The 20418-nt window shown below is 40.8% G+C and overlaps 1 protein-coding gene across 8 annotated transcripts in view; it reads left to right on the top strand.

Moving 5' to 3' along the window:
* The window catches only part of ARHGEF12 (Rho guanine nucleotide exchange factor 12), a 142324-nt gene extending 128560 nt beyond the window's left edge, over positions 1-13764 (top strand). For 7 of the 8 annotated variants that reach the window (XM_040976815.1, XM_040976809.1, XM_040976808.1 and 4 more), the window contains 10 exons: positions 186-261; positions 712-879; positions 2441-2528; positions 3034-3120; positions 3243-3322; positions 3575-3808; positions 6281-6751; positions 7517-7833; positions 9166-9235; positions 9793-13764. In XM_040976815.1, coding sequence (XP_040832749.1) covers positions 186-261; positions 712-879; positions 2441-2528; positions 3034-3120; positions 3243-3322; positions 3575-3808; positions 6281-6751; positions 7517-7833; positions 9166-9235; positions 9793-9803 — 1602 coding nt within the window. In that variant the 3' untranslated portion in view covers positions 9804-13764. The remainder of the gene's footprint in view (positions 1-185; positions 262-711; positions 880-2440; positions 2529-3033; positions 3121-3242; positions 3323-3574; positions 3809-6280; positions 6752-7516; positions 7834-9165; positions 9236-9792) is intronic. The other variant, XM_040976810.1, reaches the window with a different exon arrangement.
* Positions 13765-20418: the final 6654 nt, after the last annotated feature.

The following is a 20418-nucleotide window of genomic DNA, read 5'->3' as shown; positions in this document are numbered from 1 at the left end:
TGGGAGCTGTTTTTCACTGTCTACTTCTGCAATTAAAAAGAAAGAAACAAAACTGATAGCAGTAATGATCATTGAATGCAATTGGTATCTTTTATACAAGGATTTATTGAAAAGAGTAAAATATACAATTTGATTTAATGAAGTACTTGTGTATAATTTGCACACGATTTTCTCTATTTTGGCAGAATTTGGACTTAACAAAAAGGAAGATGATTCATGAAGGGCCATTGGTTTGGAAAGTGAATAGAGATAAAACTATTGGTAGGTCTGATGTTGTTCATTAATTTTAGATGGCATGGAGAAAGGAAAATAAGAAATGTTCCATATCCCAAAGTGATGCAGTCAGAGTAATTTGAAAGATTTGCTGTCCTATAATGTTACATGCAAAGTGTGCTAAGTATTCATTTAAGGTGCTAAAGAATTTAGTAGGAGGCTTTGTAATAATTTAATTGTCTCCATCATTCTTGTGTTCTAGTAAGTCTTTTAAACTTTCTTTAGAACAGTAGATCTCAAACAATCTGTGAGGAGAAAATCCTGCTTTTATTTCCTGCTAGTCATAGACTGACACTTTGTGAAATAAAATAAACATCAATTATATGAAATTGTGAAAAGTCATTGTACAAGTAAATTTGGAAAATTTACTATGTTGATCAAAAATAAAGTTATTAAATACATTATGTACTTACACCATTCCTGCATTTTTATTTCTAGATCTGTATACATTGCTGCTGGAAGACATTCTTGTATTGTTACAAAAGCAAGATGATAGATTGGTGTTAAGGTGTCATAGTAAGATTCTGGCATCTACAGCTGATAGCAAACACACATTTAGCCCTGTCATTAAGTTGAATACAGTGCTGGTTCGCCAGGTGGCAACAGGTAAGTATGTTCACCGCAGAGTACTAGCCTACAGCTTCATTATAGGCTTGTAAGAGATAGTCATTGCTTAAACAGCACAACTGGCATGCAGTTTTTCTTTTAGATTCCTGGGCAACTTACATGAAATGTATTCACTGGTTAGAAAGTGAGTCACAAAATTTTAATTCAAAATTATTTCAGATGTCTAGCTTCTCTGAGTCATTTTCTGTATTTTGAAGTTTTTATTCAATCCCTTCAGTCTTTTATTCCAGCAAAGATAGTGCCTTGAGAGGTAATCTGCATTAAGAAGGGTGGTATGTTTTTGACTTGGTAAAATGGAAGGAAGTAGGTATATTTTGCCTCTTTCTGCTTGCTGTTTGTTTATGGAATGGAAGGTTAAGTCTGTGATTATGAAATGAACTGAAAGTATGTCATTATAAAAGTTAATTTAAAAAAAAAGGAGGTAGCGTGGGATGTAGGTAAGAAGGTAGGTGGTACCATCATGCTGATAGACCTGTATTATAAAATGCATAAAATTTATTCCCCTCCTATAAACAAAATAGTAAAAAGGAAAAAAATCAGTGTAAATTGGGAAGTAGTACTTTAATGGCACTAACTAGAAGGACCCTCTTAAACATTACGGTTCCATGAGGACAAAGTTTTATTAACTAATAAAAGGGTAGTTTAAAATAAATACAGTAAATACAGTAAATAGTGTTTAGCAGTTCAGATTTTTATAATTACTTATTTATTTGAGAGACAAAGCCAGCATCTATTTGGTCCCTTCCCAAATGCCAACAGTGATCAGGGGTAGGCCAGGCCAGAGTCAGAAATACTGAACTCTGTTTTGGTCCCTCCATATGGGTGATGGGAACCCAGTTACTTAAGCTGTCACTGCTGCCTCTAAGGCAATGCATTAGTAAGAACCTGGAATAGCAATTGATATTGTAGCAGGAAAACTGTCTCCTACAGTACCAGCATCCCATAGTGGCATGGTTTGCTTCAAAGCCGCTCCAATTCCAGTCTAGCTCGCTGCTAATGACCTGAAAAATGAACAGAAAGTCATCTCTGCAGGAGATCTGGATGAGGTTCCTGGCTTCAGCCTGGGCCAGTCTTGACCACTGTGGCCATTTGTGGAACAAGCCAGCAGTGAAAGCTCGCTCTGTCTTGTTGCTCACTCTCTGTCTCTTCCTCTCTTTGTGTAACTCTGCGTTTCAAGTAAATTCTTTAAGAAGCTGAAATGGAGAGGGAAGCTAAGACTTAGGCACACTGATATGGGATGCAGTTTTCCCAACCAGTGCCCTAATTGCTGGGTCAAGTGCCTGCCCCAGAAGTTTTAAGTTTTGACATTAAACAAAAGTTACTGTGGAATCATTGTTAATTTTACAATATTTATGTTATTGAAATATATGTACAACATAGAAATAAACTGCACATATTTTAAATGCAATTTGATGCATTTTTACAAAATAAACATGTATAATCTTTATCTAGATTAGTGTGGAGACTGTTTTCAAGGCCCTAGAAGTAACCCTCATGACCTCTCTTAAATGGTAGAGTAATTTTTGTCTTATTTTTCCAGATAACAAAGCTTTTTTTGTCATCTCCATGTCAGACAATGGAGCCCAAATTTATGAACTAGTGGCACAGACGGTTTCAGAGAAGACTGTGTATGTATTATATATAGCTTGCTTGTTGTATTGTAGCATTGCTTCAAAGTATAATATTCCAAAAGCCTTTGTTTTTACAATAGGACTCTAAAAACCAAAACTGTATGGAATTCATCCACTTTTTCTGTATACTAGCAATGTTCCGCTAAGAATTTATTCTTTCTAGATTGAGATCATTTATTTTGGTTCTATTTTGTTGAAAATGTATTTCCTAAGAAATTTTTCAGAAGCATTAAGTGAGTTTTGTAGTAGACAATGTACCCACAATGGTGCTAAGTTATTCTTTAAAAGGGTTCTGGAATATCTAATTAATGGCATATTGCTGAAATCAAGATGCCATAATTGGAGGAATTTTTGTTTGTTTTTTTAAAGTTCGTTTGTTTCTGGATTGATTGGCTCAGTTTCTGATTTGTTCTGGTTTAAGTTTTACTTTCTGAATGTGTTCAAAGGTGTTTCTGTTTTCCTTTCTTTTTTGTGCTTTGGATTCTTCTGTAACTTTGTGAAGCTGGCAGGACCTTATCTGTAGGATGGCTGCATCAGTGAAGGAGCAATCCACAAAGCCAATCCCATTATCAGAATCTCCATCTTGCGAGTGAGTGTTTTTTGGCTTTAGTAGGACTTAGTTTGTGGTCTTGATTTTTAAAGGAATGGAAAACTTACATTTTGTTACAGTGATGTTTAGTCACCTCATGAAGCTAAATTGTTATTTTACAGAGGAGACAATGATGAAGAAGAACCTTCAAAATTAAAAGGAGAACATCATGGCATTTCAGTCACTGGCCTGCGAAGCCCAGGTAAACCTATCTGTTAAGTTTACCAGGAAAAATGTAGTCTGTTAGATTATTGAAATGCAAAGAAACTTTGAAACTTTTGTAGTCATGCAAATTTGGAGTTTAGGTTAACAAATTTGACAAGTCATTTCTGAGTGCCATTGTACTAATGCTGTGTTTTTTTACTTAACAGATGACTTCTCTAGCTTATGTGGTTATTTTTTATATTAAAAGTTATATTACGATATGCTCTACCTTTTCTGTTCCTTTGAATAGATAGAGATTTGGGATTAGAAGCTCCCTTAATATCATCAAAACCTCAGTCTCATTCACTGAGTACTTCTGGAAAATCGGAGGTAGATGATCTCTTTGTGACTGAGAGACAGTTTGCAAAGGAGCAGAATTCAGATGGAACACTAAAGGAAGCTGGAGTAAATTATCAGATCACAATCCCAGATTCGTACTTGCCTGTCTCAGAAGAACGGTGGGCTACGGATGCACTAAGGAATTGTAAGTTTTATACATAAGTTGTTATGGGTGGTTATTAAGTATGGCGATGGATAGTGTACAGCCATTCAGGGAGAATTCAAGAAGTATAAAGTGTGACTTCCCCCTTTAAAAAACTTAGATTCTAATTGGGAAAGATGATAGAAATTCTACTCGCCACCCTACTCCTGCAGCCCCATATCTCTGCCACTCCTGCCTTTTGATACAGACACTCAAATAGTAACAATGTGGGTATGTAAGAATTGATCTGAGTAGGGTAACCAGAGAAGTGAGACACTGCAGAAAGAATGGAGACGGGATTATGCCTTGAAGAGTCAAATGGATATATAGTAGAATAGAACCCATCCTGATAAAGATAGTAATAGGACTAGAAGCACAGAGGCAGTGGCCTATGATAGACCATGTAAGTTAAAGGAGTATGAGTAATGGGGGTGGGAATATAGATGTGCTCTTGATTCTAGCTCAGATGAACTTGAAATATGAAATTGGGTCTTCTAAACTTTAAAAATGGAACTGCATAATGTTTTGAGGAGTTTCCCAAACTGCATGCATATTCCTGTGGCTTTGTTGTGGATTTATAGTATTATCCACATGGCTTATGTCATACACGTGTCTAGGTACATGTTTATGTATGTATACATTGCACAGTTGCCTCCTACCCTCCTCCCCCCGCCCCATTCACTGCCACGTCTAGTTGAGAATCACTGTTTAAATGGGAAGACAGCACATCTCTCAGCTGGACCAAGATAGGGGAAAATTGCCCTAATTGTATGAATTTTTTTTTAAAGTTTGTTTAAAAGGCAGAGATAGAGAGGGAGATGAAGCAAAGGGAGAGAGATCTTCCATTTGCTACTTTGCTCCCTAAATGGTCATAACAGCCAGTGCTAAGCGATGCTGAAGCCAGGAGTTGAGACCTTTTTCTGGTTCTGCCACATGGGCGGGGGGCCCTGGCACGTGGATCATCTTTTAGTGCTTCCCCAAGCACTTTAGGAGGGAGTTGGGTCAGAAGTGGAGCACCCAGGACTCAACCTGGTTCCCATAGGGAATGCAGGCACTGCAGCTGAGCTCACTGTGCCACAGCACTGGCCCAAAACATTTGAAATTTTTAAGCTAGGAAGTAGCTAATGAGAAAATATTAATTTGGCTAAGAGCTGTGCAAGGATTTGAATAGAAGGTTTGGAATGGTATGTTTACTGTGGCTATAATTGTAATAATCTGGGCTTCAGAGTAAAAGGGTTTCAACAAAAATGGTGTCTAAAGGAATAAATGCAAAGTAAGAAATCAACAATGACTTAACACAATTGACATCCATGGATGTGAGTGTAAAGGAAAGGGCGTGTTTAAGGTAATTTAAGTGTTCTCACCAGAAATAAGAGGAAGGACCACCAGTGCCTCTGTCATCTCCTGCTGCAAATGCACTTGATTTTTTTCCCCCTTTTTTAGAGATTATAGGCTCAGTTTTAAAGCATGCTGGGATTAAGTTAATGGATGGAAAACCCTTCATGAGGAAGTGATTAGTGGAATAGAGTTTTAGCACCGGAACGTTGAAGAGTGATTAAGAGATAGATTTGAGTGTCAAAGTCAAACCCTAGAGCATGTCTCAGTAAGTGAATGTAAAGCAGAAAGACAAAAGGGTCAGGCACTCAGACCTGGTTAGAAACTGCTACTTCAAAAAACAGGTAGAAGCCAAAACTGTGATAAAGAGAGGGGGATTGTCTCAAATGTTTGAATCTAGTTTCTTCTGTTTCATCCAAAAGTAGCAGTTTGAGTGAGTTAAAGTGGTTTAATTAGCATTGCTCTCGTAACTAGCACTGTGTGAATGCACTTTGGCCATTAAAATTGAGCTGGTTCTTATTTTCACTGAGCTAAAGAAATTAGCAGTAAGGTAATTAAAAAAAAAAAAAGACTTAGTCCTTGAAATTACAATGTTACCACAATTGTTCAAATTAAAATTTCATAAAAAAATTTTTTTTGTTTCTCGCTATTTAGAGAAAGTTTTTGGGTTGTTATAAATCGTAAATGCTCTAAGTGTCTGATACAACTAGAAAAAATAAGCCCAAGCCTGTGGTGTCTGCTACTAGAATAGAACTTCTAGCTTTCCTTACCTAGTTTAAGACAACATGCCAACATCCTTTCGGGGTATTTCAGCACCCCAAGCACTTTTGGAGTATTATTTTAGTTAAATCACAGAGAAAATAGAGGCAACTACTGGATTTTTAGGAATTCTAAGCAGAAATATTTCTATATTCAAAATGCCAGCTTTTTTCTAGTCCAGTGTCTTCTCTGGGAGGTGGTGCTTTATTCCGCTTTTCAAAGCAAAATTTAAAAATGGTGTAAAATTAATATTTTACTATGTGTTTGTAAAAGATACCTAATTCAGAAATCATTCATAATTCAACTAATTTAATTTGGCAGTCTGAGACTTTAGTTGCAAATGTGCTTTCTGTTTTTCTTACCCCATTCTTAAATCTTTAGTGGACTTACTGAAGCAGCTGCTGGTCCAAGAGTTGGGTTTGACTGAGAAAAGCACTCAGGAAGATTGGCAACATTTCCCAAGACAGAGGACAGCCTCTCAGGGGGTACAGGCAGACAGCGGAACCAGGAACTCTGAAACTGTTAAGGACTGTCACGCTGGTGAAGGACAGGTGCCTGTTAGAACTGGAACTGGTGACATTGCAACTTGTTACAGTGCACGGACTTCAACTGAATCTTCTGTTCGACGGGATTCAGTGGTACTGGCATCCCAAGAGAGCCAGGCAAGTAGCATTTTAGTAATGGACCACATGATTATGACCCCAGAGATACCTACCACAGAGCCAGAAGGGGGTCTGGATGAAAGTGGAGAGCACTTTTTTGATGCCCGTGAAGCACATAGTGATGATAATCCATCAGAAGGTGATGGCACAGCTAAAAAGGAAGAGAGCGATGTTAATTTACACATCTCAGGCAAGTTTCTTTCACATTTAAACTTGATTTTGATGCTTGTTAAATGTCCTGTGTGCTGAATTCAGTGTTTTGGTATTGAAGCAGTGTGTGTGTGTGTGTGTGTGTGTGTGTAGTATTTATTCCTTCATTCAGTAAATATTTACTCTGCTGTATATCAGACTTCATCCTGTTGCTATAATACGTGACCGTGAGTAAAACGGAGAAAAACATTTCCACTTTCATTAAGATTAAGTACTAGGAGGAAAAGGAGTAGTAGTAAATAGACAAATAAATAATTGACATCAGATAGCAACTAGGAGGAAGACTGGGTCAGAGTAAGGGAACGGAAGCCAATAAGGATCCTCTGTTGAGGTAGTGTTCCAGTAGAGCTCTTAGTCCTTAGAGAAAACCGTGTGGATACCTGAGCATAGAGTTTGTGTGGAGAGCGGGGTGGGCTGAGCATTAGTAGCGAGGTTTCTGTATTTAGGTTCTGTAGTTCTCTGAGGTGGAGGAGGTTACTGGCAGGAGAAATGGTAGCAGGATCATATAGAGACTGTTGTTTCCAGCCTTAAACTTTCAGAATGCAAATTCACAAAATTACTCAGAAATTGCCATAAAAACTGGCTAAGTTTATCTTTAATCTGAAGTGAGAGAATTCTGATGTACTTAAACTTGGGAACTAATGATGTTTCCTCTTGTTTGCCAGCTTGTCCAAGTCTCAGCATCCTGCTTCTTTTTGTGAGGGCAGCACTGATCTCATTGAAGTTGCTCTGTCTCTGTCGACAGGAACCTGTCTGCTCCTTGATGGCTATGAACTGATGCAGGAGAGCTCCACAGACGAGGAGGTCGCCTCCTCACTCGGCCTGCAGCCCACCACAGGCATGCCCTCTGTGGACTCCCCCTACCCGCAGCAGGATTCTCCCCAGAATACTCGTTCTGAGGAGGTTGTTTCACCCTTCAGCCCGGAATTCCTGATGCAGCAGCGCTGGGGAGCTATGGAGGATTCCTGCTTTGAGATCCAGAGTCCTCTGTCTTGTACAGATTCACACAGCCAGATCATGGAGTACATTCATAAAATAGAGGCTGACCTTGAACACTTAAAGGTACCTCACACATGTCAACATGTTAGGACTTGATAATGAAGTACATTTAGCAGAGAGGAAGTACAGAGTTCCCGAAATGCCAGTGTTCATGACTTTGTGTAGGTTTTAGATCTTTGTGTTTGCTGTAACTAATATCCATAAGTAGGCTTGGACAAAATGGCAGATCAGCATTAATTTTTCTTGTGACAGAAAACGGTGTAGCTCTATAAATGGTGTGTTTGTGTAAATTGATAAGTTTAAGAACCTAAAAACGCCCCTGGGTGGTTGGCTGGCCTACATGGGATGATAGAAACATCAGACCGGGATAAGTGGGGTTTGTATAGTTAAGAATCTAGTCTTAGGAAACGCTGTACCTTACTATCATCTATTAATTACCTGTGACTCATTAGGCAAAGTTGGCAGTTTCCCAGATGCTATGACAGACAGAAATGGGCTTCAGTGGTTCCTGTAATCTAAAACCTGAGTATGGATGGAATTTTTATAAATTGATAATTAAAGGTCTGACTACCTGAAAGCTTATTTATGTAACAGTTTCTGAGAAAAGCACCATTTGTTCAAGGTTGCCTTGATGGGCACAGCTGTTACAGCTCAAAACATTTTTTTAATGTCACTTAATTGAGAGGTTTGGGAACAGATTTACTTATTGGTTGGTTGGTTGGTTTGTTTGAGAGGGACAGAAACAGAGAGTTCCCCTCTGCTGGTTTACTCCCCAAATGCCTGCAATAGCTCAGCCCGACCGTGGCAAAGCTGAGAGCTGGGAACTCAATACAGGTTTACCATGTGGGTGCGGAGACCTTGGTGCTTGAGCCATCACCTGCTGCTTCTTAGGCTCTGCATTGGGAGTTAAGAATTGGAGTCAGGTGTCAAACCCAGTGACTTGAGAGTGGGATGTGAGCATCTCAACTGATGTTTAAACCTCCAGACCAAATACCTGCCTCTAGGGACAGATTTTAAAGTATTCTTAGCCTTTTAACTTAGCATGCTAGCATCTCCTCTGTTTGAAGGACTCTGTGTAACATCATCTAGTGACTGATGAGAAGAGACAACCAAAGTGTCATTGTGGGCAGGCTGGCTGTCTGTGTCACATGATTTAGGGTGATTTTTAGGGTAATTGTTAGAGTGTAAGAATCGCCTTTTCTGATCATCTCTTGGACATTTATACACTCAGAGGGGAAATAAACAAAATGAAATTTATTGCCCCCTTAAAATGCTCATTGTTAATGTCAAAATCTGGGAGCATGTGCCTATAATTTTAAAAAGAGGGGGGTGTATTTTCAGCTCTTTTTTTTGCCATGGTGTTTAATTGAAAAATGTATGGGTTTTATTTTACAGAAGGTGGAGGAAAGTTACACCATTCTTTGCCAAAGGCTGGCTGGATCAGCCCTCACAGATAAACACTCAGGTATGTGGAAAGTGTGGGATCCGAAAGCTAAGACTCCTCTTGCCTGACAGTCCACTGCATGAATATTCACTGTTCCTTAAAGGGAACACTTTCTGAGATTATGTTTCTTTTCCGTTTTTAAAGAATTGCTGTCTCTAAGCATCATCTGTCAAGTAGAGGCTCTTGACTGCTGACTGCTCTTCCTGTCCAAGAGGAACTGCAGCTATCAGTTCCCATGCCACCCCTCTTGTGTCTCCCAGCCTTCTTAGAAGCAGAAGGCAGAGTGCTGGGGGAACCTGGTAGATGGCAGTTGCCACGTGAGATGTAGACATGCTGCTGTGACCCCTAGAGTAGAGGATGGATCATCTTCTGGTCTCATGCTTCTCTGCTGCCCCTGACCATGAGATCAGCATCTCCTCTCATCAGCAGATGGTAGTCATTTGTTTGCATTCTTTCCAGAGGGGCTGTTTTGATTCAATAACAGTCATGGAGCCATGCCCACATATTTCATAGGGACTCTTTGCAGTGTTGATTTATTTGTTCTTAATCTGATTTCCACATATCTTTATTCTTCTCAGATAAAAGTTAGAGCTGCGTGTCCTGGAGATGACCACAGGTTGTTGGATTTTGAGCACCAGCCTTGTATCATCACATCCTGACTCCAAGTGTGGATGCAGAGAGAATGTGTGACGGAGGATCTGCCTGTTAACAGCCACGGGTTGGCTATGTCCAAGGTGCCCACAGTTGGACTGTTCATCACAGTCTGGCAGTTGCACTAGTCTGTCAGGGAGAGGGCATCCATTCTCTCACTCTCCTCACTGTTGGAAATTCATTTTGATTCAGAACGAAAACCAAATGTATAGAGCTTTGGGTGTAGGATATGAAATTGTACTTAGACTTAAGAAAGTAAATCAGATGTATTTATTTGACTTCATTCCGTATTTGAAAGCACATTTTAATTTTTATTTGCCTCATTTTATTTTCATTGAGTAGTGAGTTTTGTATTTAGTACACCCAAGGATCAGTTGCTCCTGAAGCAAAGAGGTCAGGAATGGGTATTTGAAGTTTGGGTGAAGAGTTGGAAGAAAAGAAGGTGAGAAGAGGAAGGGAAGAACACCCTACCTTCACTGAACTGTATTCCATGCCCTCTGCTGGCCACTAGGCTGCTTTTCTGCAGGTTGCATAGTATGCCCTGTGACTTGTTTGTGCAAAGGACTTGAGTTGTGTGCTGCCCAGGTGGTCCGAGAGCAGATGCGCTTCCATCCTACTCTAAGGCAAGCACCTCCTCCCTGTAGCTGGGATCAACCCCTCACTTAACAGGAATCCTCAATGTACTAAATAACAGGCACTTGAAAATGGATGTGTTTTCTTCTGTTGTCTTTTCTATTGAGGGTTGGGAGTTGGGAGGGAGAGGAAAGCAAATTTTATTTTCTTGACTATAAATTTGTTATTCTTGGTATTGTTTCATTTTTATAATTATACATTACACTTTGGCACTTGTGTAAAATTATCCCTGCAGACTGAGCAGGAAGTAAGCAAGCCAATGGAAATGCTTCATATGGTAGCAGGGGTGGGGGCTGCTAAGGAAGGGTGGGATAGGAGTGGGTGAAGTTTGGGGGTTATCTAACTGAATCACTACTGAGTTGAACCATGGCTATTGTTAGCTGCGGGTACTGCTGATTATAAGGCCAGTAAAACTTTAGTACCTGGAGGTTTGACTCTTAACTTTTGCACTGATGGTGCCAAAGGGCTCTTGGAATCAAGAGGAGAGCCCAGGACAGAGTGGACAGATAACGGTGGAGCAGGCAGACTGCCTCACCAACTCCAGAGCACTTCCTCTGACGTCATTGCTGTAGCTCTCCACACTGGGCCCTGACTGACCTTCCAAATTGCAGACCAGAGCATACACTGGACACCGCAGGCAAGATGTTGGCAACTGCCTGCTGTAGAATGAATGGTAGTATTGGCAGCGTCCAACAGAGAATAAATATCTCAGAATTGTAACTTGAGACTCCTTCATTTATATTGGCTTTCTGTGGTTTTCTTCACGCATTAAGCATAGATGTTCTTTGAGTATTTTTCCAACTCAAAACATTTGTCAAATGAAATCTGTCAATTTTGTGGTTGAATGAGGAGTGCACCATTGTTCACAACTTTCAGTAGTGCCCTCTGAAGTCCGTGGTAGTAGGATCTAATTTTATTCTTTCCTGCAGGTAAAAAGAGGAAAAAAGTTGTTCTTGCCATAAGTGGTAAGGAATCCTAACTGTTTTCATAAACACCACTACAACTTAACAGATTCACCCGTCTGCATCAGATTCCTGTTTCTGTCCTTTCAAAGTTGGTGTTTTTCCATAGATGGGATCTTTGGACCTCATCTATACATTGAAATTCTATTTCAAGTTATAGGCCAAAGTATAATTTAATTCAGAATCAAATAAAAAGTTTTAGAATTAGAAGCTAATATATATGTGAAACATGGAAGTTGGAATCTTGTATATCTCTTATGATAAGCAAGTAGAAGCCAACTGCTTACCCTATGCTGCTGGAAAAAGTGTTCTGTTTCCCCACCCACCAGAATTAACACTGTGGCCACTTAACACTAAGACCATCAGGTGGCAGTTAGAGAAAGGTGAATAAAATGGAACTTTCACCTTAACTTCAGACACTACAGGATAATTACATAATTTTCTAACACTCAGTTAAGAAGCTTGTAGGTTAGTAAAGTTTTGGATTCTATTCTAGATTAGTCCGTATCTTGTCCTAAGCAGCTGCTTGCTTTTCTTTTCTTGCAGTTTAACCTTTCCTCAAAGTTCTAACAGGACTAACTGGAAAAATATTTGACCATGGCTCTAGTACTTCCAAATAAGTTCATAACTAGATTTTCAAATGGTGCCTCAAGATGAGTCTTATTTTGAAAAACTCCCAAAATTTTTGGAGTTGTTTTTATTTTACTAGCCTCACTTCTTCCTTTCTCCCCTCATAACCTTGCCACATATGCCTTCCATTTCAGTTTGGTTGTTAGTCACGTCCATTTGGCTTCCATATTATTAGCTCCCTTTCAGGATTCTGGGATTAGATATTCATCCTGTCTTTGAGACTGGTTACCATCAAAGTAGTTTTCTCAGAGTTCTATGACTAGAAATATGAGTCTAAAAAAATGCAGGGGCAGTGGGCAAAGCAGCTGTCCCAGAGCAAGAATGCTGTGTCTCGGCCATTGAGGGATCCCCTGTGGCACTGCAATCCTGCTGGGGCCTCTGCTGTTAAGTGGCAAATTACGTTTGGAGTGTCTCCTTCCTTTTCAGAGAACAAAGTTAATCAAGGCAAATCAGCAAGCCACCAAAGTGCTATAATTTAAAATCATGCTCATTACTCTAGGAGACATGTATTTTGCATGCTTTAAAATCAGCTGACTTGGGTTACTTGAATTGTGTTGGCTTTTAGAACTCAAATTGGAATTGATTATACTATATTGTATGGGAGGTAAACTTACATTTCCTCAGCCTTTGGTTTTCTTTTTTTCAGCTTCTAATGACTGTTCAAAAGGACAAATCTCCTTTATAATGTTATTTATTCATTCTCTGGGAGGTGAAGGAGGAGCTATTGTGATAAGAAAAGTTTGGGGCTTTTTTCCCCTTGTTTTTAAAAGCAACAGAAAATGATTATGCTTGCTATGAGTTATGTTACTTGCATACTCTCCACTCGCCCCAACCCCCATCTTTGATGTTAGTGAATTGTGTGTGTTACACGGGACTTCCATATTTCAATCTGTAGTTGGTTATGATGTTGCTTTGAGTCACTAGAGCTTTGGTCAATGTTTCCTTCCCAGTATATTACAGAGGGCAGCATTGAAAACTGTGCATAGGAGGACTTCAAAATACAAATTTAGCAGGATTTACAGTCAGCTTACTGCTGGCTAGGAAAATTTCACTCTTGTATTACAGTTTTTGTATTGTAATCATGTATTTTCTGACATCTCCCCCTCCCTGCCCCCTTTTCAAAAAGACCTGAAAAACTGTCCTTTCCTCAGAAAAGAGTTGCTTTTGTGTCATGTCATTCCTTAGGTTTTCCCCACTGGTACCAAGGATTTTGATAGTAAATTGGTAGGAAAAAAAAACGTACCTCCTAGAAGGAAGCTTTCCCCACCATTTCCAGGTGCCAACTGCTAAGCAGATGTACTGCAAAAACAGTGACTGTAATGTGCACATTGTTGGTTATTTTTAATAAGCCTCTTCCTACTAGAACATTTTATTTTCCTTGTTCACCATACAATCATGTACTCTTTAACAGAAATTGCTTTAAAGAAAAATCTGGAACTATCTTTAAAAACTTTATTAATAATCATGTATTTTTACTGATCACATTTTGAAATGCCTAAAAGACTTTATTGTTCTAATTATCCAGATGTACCTTTGTAAAATAGCTCTTTTATGAATTAGCTCATAAGGCTGTATGTTTCTGGAACAAAATATTGGTAATCTAAAAACTTTCTGTTTTCTGGGGTCTGGGAAAATAGAAAATAAGAGTTCAAATATTAAATAAGCTTAAAGAAACCAAGTATGCGACTTTTTATTTGTATGGTGGTGTTGGTTTTTCTTCTGTAGGTTGAGGGTGTGTGTGTTTGTATTAATTTGAAAGGCAGAGTGACAGAGAGGTTCCATCCACTGATTCACCCCCGCAGCAGGCAAGGCTGGCCCAGGAACTCCGTCATCATCTGCTGCTGCGCTCAAGATGAGCGTTAGCAGGAAGCTAGATTGAAAGCAAAGACTGCTTGCACACACACATTCCATATCAGCACTGCTTAGAGACCTGGCTGCTCCACTTCCTATACTCCTTCCTGCCGGTGCATCCTGGCAGATTGATGGCCCTACTGTCCGAGTCCATGCCACCAGAGGGGGCACGTGGATGGAGTCTCTGGCTCCTAGCTGGCCCAACCCTACATGTGTCAGGCATTTTGTGAGTGAGTCAGCAGACAGGAGATCTTTCTCTCGCTCTCATGTTCTCTTTTCTCTTTCTGTTTTTCTTTCAAATAAATACACTTTTTTAAAGTATACAGTATAATATTAATTTTTTACAGTGTGATAAAACATATAAAGTGTAAAATTTGCCATTTTGACCGTTTGCAAGTACAGAATCCAATGAGATTAATGGACTAGCTTTTATAGCTTACTTGAAGATAAGTTTGATTTAATGCCACCCTAAATAAGACATATGATGTCTTCATTATAATTCCTGTCTCCAGGCCTGAGCTTCCTTAGTGTACCAGCAGTTCTGTGTTCTAATGGATACCATTTCAACTGCTAAGACTCATCAGCTTTCAGTGTTTTTTGGTAGTCTAGGTTCAAAAATATGTAATTTGACTTTTTCTTGATGTGGTGTTTTAATTCTCAGACACATTTAGCTTTTAAAGATAAACGTTTTTCTTTCTTTTAAGACACAACAGATTTACAGAAAGAGAAGGAAAGACAGAGAGATCCTCCACCCACTGGTTTACTCCCCAAATGGCTGTAATGGGCGAAGGATGAGCTGATCCTAAGCCAGGAGTTTCTTGCAGGCCTCCCACATGGGTCAAGTGGCCTGAGTCTTCTGCTGCCTTCCCAAGCCACAAACAGAGCTGGATGGGAAGTGGAGTAGCCAGGATGTGAACCAGTACCTATATGGGATTCTGGCACATGTAAGGCGAGAACTTTTAGCCACTAGAGTACCATGCTGGTACCAAACTTTCAAATGTTTTTGAAAACTATTTTTTTTTCATAATATGCATTTCCCATAAATTTATTGAAGATGCCTTCAACTGTCTGCCAGAACAAATAACATCCATACTGCACTCACTTTTAGGCATCTTCTCATAGGGATATAAGTCGCTCCTTCTCCTTTTTACTGTTCCCTTTCAAGTCTAATACCTGGATCACCAAAGTTTTCTTCATTCTAGCATTAAAGATAGGATAATGTCTTCATGATGAGTGCCATAAAACATTGTACCTAATTAGCTAGTTGTAGGCGTTTTCCATTTTTCCTGTAATGTCAGGGATAATTCTTACTACTAATTAGAACCATATCCTGGATTTTACCTGTCGGGGAGTATGTTTGTCTGCCTTCTATGGTAACTAGGGAGGCACTAGCATTCCTGAACGTCACTGGAGTGAAGTTTGTTTGTTTGTTTTTTCTTTAAGGTGACTTGTGCTCTCTTCCTAGCCTTTTTCCCTAGGTTGGTAAGGTGCTTTTGGACATACCTGTTCATTTGAAACTTGTGTGCAAGCATTTCATTTTGGGCAGCCTGCAACCATGGGATTGAGGCTGCCTAAGTGATCCTGATCAGTATCGCTGTGATTTTTTAAAAGTTGGTTTTAGAGAAGAATCTGTTACAGAGATGTTTTCTAACATTTTAAATATCAAATACAGGTAGCATTATCTGATGCAGCAGTTTTCAGTCCTTTTGGTCTCAAAAATTATACTTTTAGAGAACTTCATAGAAGATCATCTATTCTTGTGGAATTGTATGTATTGATATTTCCTGTATTAGAAATGTAAGTGAAGGAACACCATTGTGGCCTAGCAAGTAAAGCCGCTGTCGGCAGCACCAGCAGTATGCGTACACAGGGATTCAAGTCCCAGCTGCTCCAATTCCTGTCTGGCTGATAGGCTGGGAAAGCAGCCAAGATGACCCAAGTGTTGGGGTGGCTGTCACCCATGTGGGAGTCCTGGATTGAAGCTCCTGGCCTGGCTCTGGCCTGGCTCAGCTCTAGCTCTGGCTCTGGCCTGGCTCAGCTCTGGCTGTTGTGGACATCTGGGAGTGAACCGCCGATGGAAGAGCCCTGTGTCTACATCTGTGTCTCTTAACTCTGACTGGCAAGTAAGTAAATAATTCTTTATATAAATCTTTTTAAAAATAAAGTCCATAGGGAATAAGATGGAGAGTTAGAGTTCGTTAAAATGAGCGAAAGTGTGAGAAATGAGAATGGTAATAAAAATATTGATATAAATAAGAGTGCTTATCACAAAAGGTAAGACTTTTTAGTTGCTGCTTGCCACACTGACATTTATGGAGAGTTTCCATATAGTTTTAAAATGTCTGATGTTTGATACACAGAAGATAGCTGCATTGTGCACATTAGAAATGTTTACTTGAAAAGCAGAGTGCATGAGGCAGAAACATTTTCCATTGCAGGTGTTCACTGCCCAAGTGGCTACACTGGCTGGGGCTGGTACAAACTGAAGTAAGATGCCTAGAGCTCCCTCTGGGTTTTGCACGCATGTGACAGGGCCCCAGCCTTCCCAGATACAGGAGGGAGTTAGACTGGGAGTATAGCAGCTAATATGGAGTGCTGGTCCTCAGGTGGCAACATGCTCGCTGCTCCTCAGTGCTGGTGCCTCTCTCGTGTGCTTCTGCGTGTAAGCTGTTGCATGTCAACAGAACTCACCCTCACACATTTTACAAAGGAAAATGTTTTACAGCCTTGCAGATAATTAGAGACGTTTTTGTTTGATACTACACCAGAACTTGACGGGTGGTCGTCTTTTTTAAGAACTTCAGCGTGGACTGAAATCCTATCAGTAGATTTCCTACTCTCACCCTAGCCATCAGTGCTGCACTTTACACTTCTGTCCATGCGTGGCGGTGCACTATCTTGTGTTGATCATTTGGAATATTGTGTGCTATATCTGCAAGTCTTCTAAACGTTGGCACATTTGTTTATATAATGTTTTCCAAAAACCACACCACAGCTAATCTCATCAGGAAAGTCTCATGATTGTCGATGCCAATCTTTGTGTTTTTTTTTTTACAGCTTGAATGTTTTAATTGGTTACAAATACAGTGATTTTCCATGAAAGAACATACTTGCTTTTATCATTTTTTAGAAACTGTTTGCGGAATGCCCAAGCCTGAATAGTCATTGCTAACTGATTCTTTCACATCCAACTGGTCTTCTGCTTTAAAAGAAAAAAAAGAAAGTTTAGCTGTCAACTCAAACAATTGCAGTGTGGGCCTGGTGCAATAGCGTAGTGGTTAAAGTCTTCACCTTGAACATGCCAGGATCCCATATGGGCACTGGTTCTGATACCGGCGGCCCTGCTTCCCTCCAGCTCCCTGCTTGCAGCATGGGAAAGCAGTGAGGATGGCCCAAGGCCTTGGGACCCTGCACCCGCATGGAAAACTCAGAAGAAGCTCCTGGCTTCGGATCAGCGCAGCACCTGCTGCTGTGGTCACTTGGGGAGTGGATCATCAGACGGAAGATCTTCCTCTCTGTCTCTCCTCCTCTGTGCCTATTTGCCTTTCCAATAAAATAAATAAATCTTTAAAACAATTGCAGTTGTGTAGTTGCTGCCTTTGTGTGCAGCAGGAGGTCTGTGTGAGTACTTCCCACATGTAGTGTTTAAACGTGGGCTGGAGGCTGCGGTTGGCATGTGGTACCATGTTTACAGTATCACCAAGGGCATTCTCAGGTGAAACTGGCAGTTGTTTCATAGCCAGTGAGCGGCAGTGAGGCAGTCCTCACTGTGACCGTATGATGCAGCACCACAGCTTCGGTTGGTGGTCAGCTGCCGGCAGCTCCCCCCTCCGTTGCGCTAGACTCGTCTGTGAATGTCAGCATGAAAAAGGTAACGAAAGCCTTAGTGGTCTTCTGATAATAATGTTGACCCCTGAGAGAGTCCTGGTGTCCACTAACGGGTCATGGACGCCACTGTGAGAACCAGTGTGCTGAAAAGAGCCTGAGCTTTGACTGGATTCAGCTTCAACTCTTGCACTTCCAGTAGCAGGCTACTGCTTCAGTTTATGTTTTCTCATACGTCTGTTGTGGTAAGCAAGGTAAGCCGCAATTAACCTGAGTTGTGAAGATTAAAGGAGCAGTTATCAGGCAGTTGCTTGTTATCGCCCCGAGGTTTTGCTTTTTCATTCTAGGGTCTTGAAAGTAGGAGAGAAGAAAGATGATCAAGTAATTGAGACTATGTGGATATTCTTCCAGCCATGTAATAGAACATGGTGTTGCGCATGAAAGCCATAGACTCTTGGGATATGTGTGGTCATCTTAAAAAAAAACGTCGTTCATCTCTAAAATGATATATTTGTTACCTGATTGTCTCCTTAAGTTAAAAAAGGGGGGGGGGAGATAACCTTTACATTTGATTCAATAAAAACCTTGGTTTTAGAGAAATCTGTATGTTGAAGTTGCACTACTCTGCTGCTGCTTCTATCAGGCAGTGGAATGTGGTAGTCAAACAGGTGTTCCAGAAACTATAGCGCCCATGTAGAAGGGTCAGGGTGTTCTTACTGCCAGGAGTCCTTCCATATGCAGTGTGCCAATATTACTTGGATTTATCTTCCAGTTAAAACTAAATTGTGGCAGTTGTAAGATACCTTTATTTTCTTCCAATGTGTAAGTTGCTTACTTTTTAAAAGATATATTTTTATTTGAAAGGCAGAGTTATAGGGTCCAGCGTGATGGCTCAATGCTCACATGGCAAACACCAGGAGTTACAGAAAGAGGAAAGATCTTCCGTCCATTGGTTCACTATCCCGATGGCCGCAAATAACCAGAGCTGAGCCATTCTGAAACCATGAGCCAGGAGCTTCCTGCAGGTCTTCCAGGACCCCAAAGACTTGAGCCATACTGCACTGCTTTACCAGACCATAAGCAAGGAGCTGCATTGGAAGTGGAACAGCCATATGGAATGCTGGCATCACAGGCAAACCCATTTAAAATTTTTTTTTTTGGTTTAGTTGAAACAAAACAAGCTTCATTTTGCTGGTTTGCACTCTAAAGACTCACACCAGCCTGGAAACCAAAGCCAGGAGCCAGGAACCTAACAACACTCTTAATTGGGTGCCTGGGACCCAATCATTTAAGCTACCACCACTGCCTCCCAGGCTCTGCGTTGGCAGGAAGCTGGGAGTTGGGGCAATCAGAGCCAGGAGTGGGATACAAGCATGCTAACTAGTGTCTTTACTGTATTTGCATATATATGATTTGAAAGGCAGAATTACAGAGAGGTAGAGACAGATTTTCCATCCACTGGTTCACTTCCTAAGTAGCCACAACAGCTGGGACTGGGCCATGCCGAAGCCAGGAGATTCATCCATGTCTCCCATATGGGTGCAGAGCCCAAGGACTTGGACCATCTTCCACTGCTTTCCCAGGCACATTAGTAGGGAGCTGGATCGGAAGTGAAGCAGCTGAGATTGCAACCAGCGCCCATATGGGATGCCTGCGTTGTATGCAGTGCTTTAACCGATACACCACCCTCATCACCACATTTAAACACCTTCAATGTTTAATTATTAATGTGAATAAAAATTATTGTGTGGGGCCCAGCACAATGGTTCAATGGATAAATCTTCACGTTGCAGGTGCCAACAGCAGGCACTAGTTCATGTCCTGGCTGCTCCACTTCCCATCCAACTGCCTGCTTATGGCTTGACAAAGCAGTAGAGGATGTCCAAAAGCTTTGGAGCCCTGTGCCTGAGTGGGAGACCCACTGGCTTCTTCGGGTCCTCTCATCTCCAGACAATGCGGCCATTTAGGGAGTGAACAAGTGGATGGAAGACCTTTGTCTCTCCTCTCTGTAAATACTTCCTAAAAAAAGGAATTGTGATTGTTCACTAAAGGTTTGTGTTTCACTATTTTTCAAGTCCACCACCTTAACGACTCAGCCATGACTACCTGTGTTGCATTATTTTAAAGATTGGTTTATTTGAGGGCCCAGTGCAGTGGCCTAGCGGCTAAAGTCCTCGCCTTGAATGTGCCAGCATCCCATATGGGCACTGGTTCTAATCCTGGCAGCCCCGCTTCCCATCCAGCTTCCTGCTTGTGGCCTAGGAAAGCAGTCGAGGACGGCTCAAAGCCTTGGGACCCAGCACAAGCATGGGAGACCTGGAAGAACTCCTGGCTCCTGGCTTCGGATCGGCATAGCACCAGCCATTGCAGTCACTTGGGGAGTGAATCATCGGACAGAAAATCTTCCTCTCTGTTTCTCATTCTCTCTGTATACATGTCTTTCCAATTTAAAAAAAAAAAAAAAGATTTATTTGAAAGGAAACGTTAGAATACAAGGGAAGAACAGGCCACATGCACTTCCATCCACTTGGTTTACTCCATAAATGGACACAATGGGCAGGGCTGGTCTGGGCCAAAGTCTTGGCCAAACACTTGGGCCACCTTTTGCTGTTTTCTCAGGTGCATTAGCAGGGAGCTGGAGGCAGAAGTGGA

The sequence above is a fragment of the Ochotona curzoniae genome, unplaced genomic scaffold, assembly GCF_017591425.1.
Source record: "Ochotona curzoniae isolate NIBS_2020 unplaced genomic scaffold, NIBS_Ocur_1.0 contig_2723, whole genome shotgun sequence".
In the NCBI taxonomy this organism is placed as follows: Eukaryota; Metazoa; Chordata; class Mammalia; order Lagomorpha; family Ochotonidae; genus Ochotona; species Ochotona curzoniae.
Note: the sequence above shows the minus strand (reverse complement) of the source record. Positions and strands in the feature narration are given on the sequence as shown.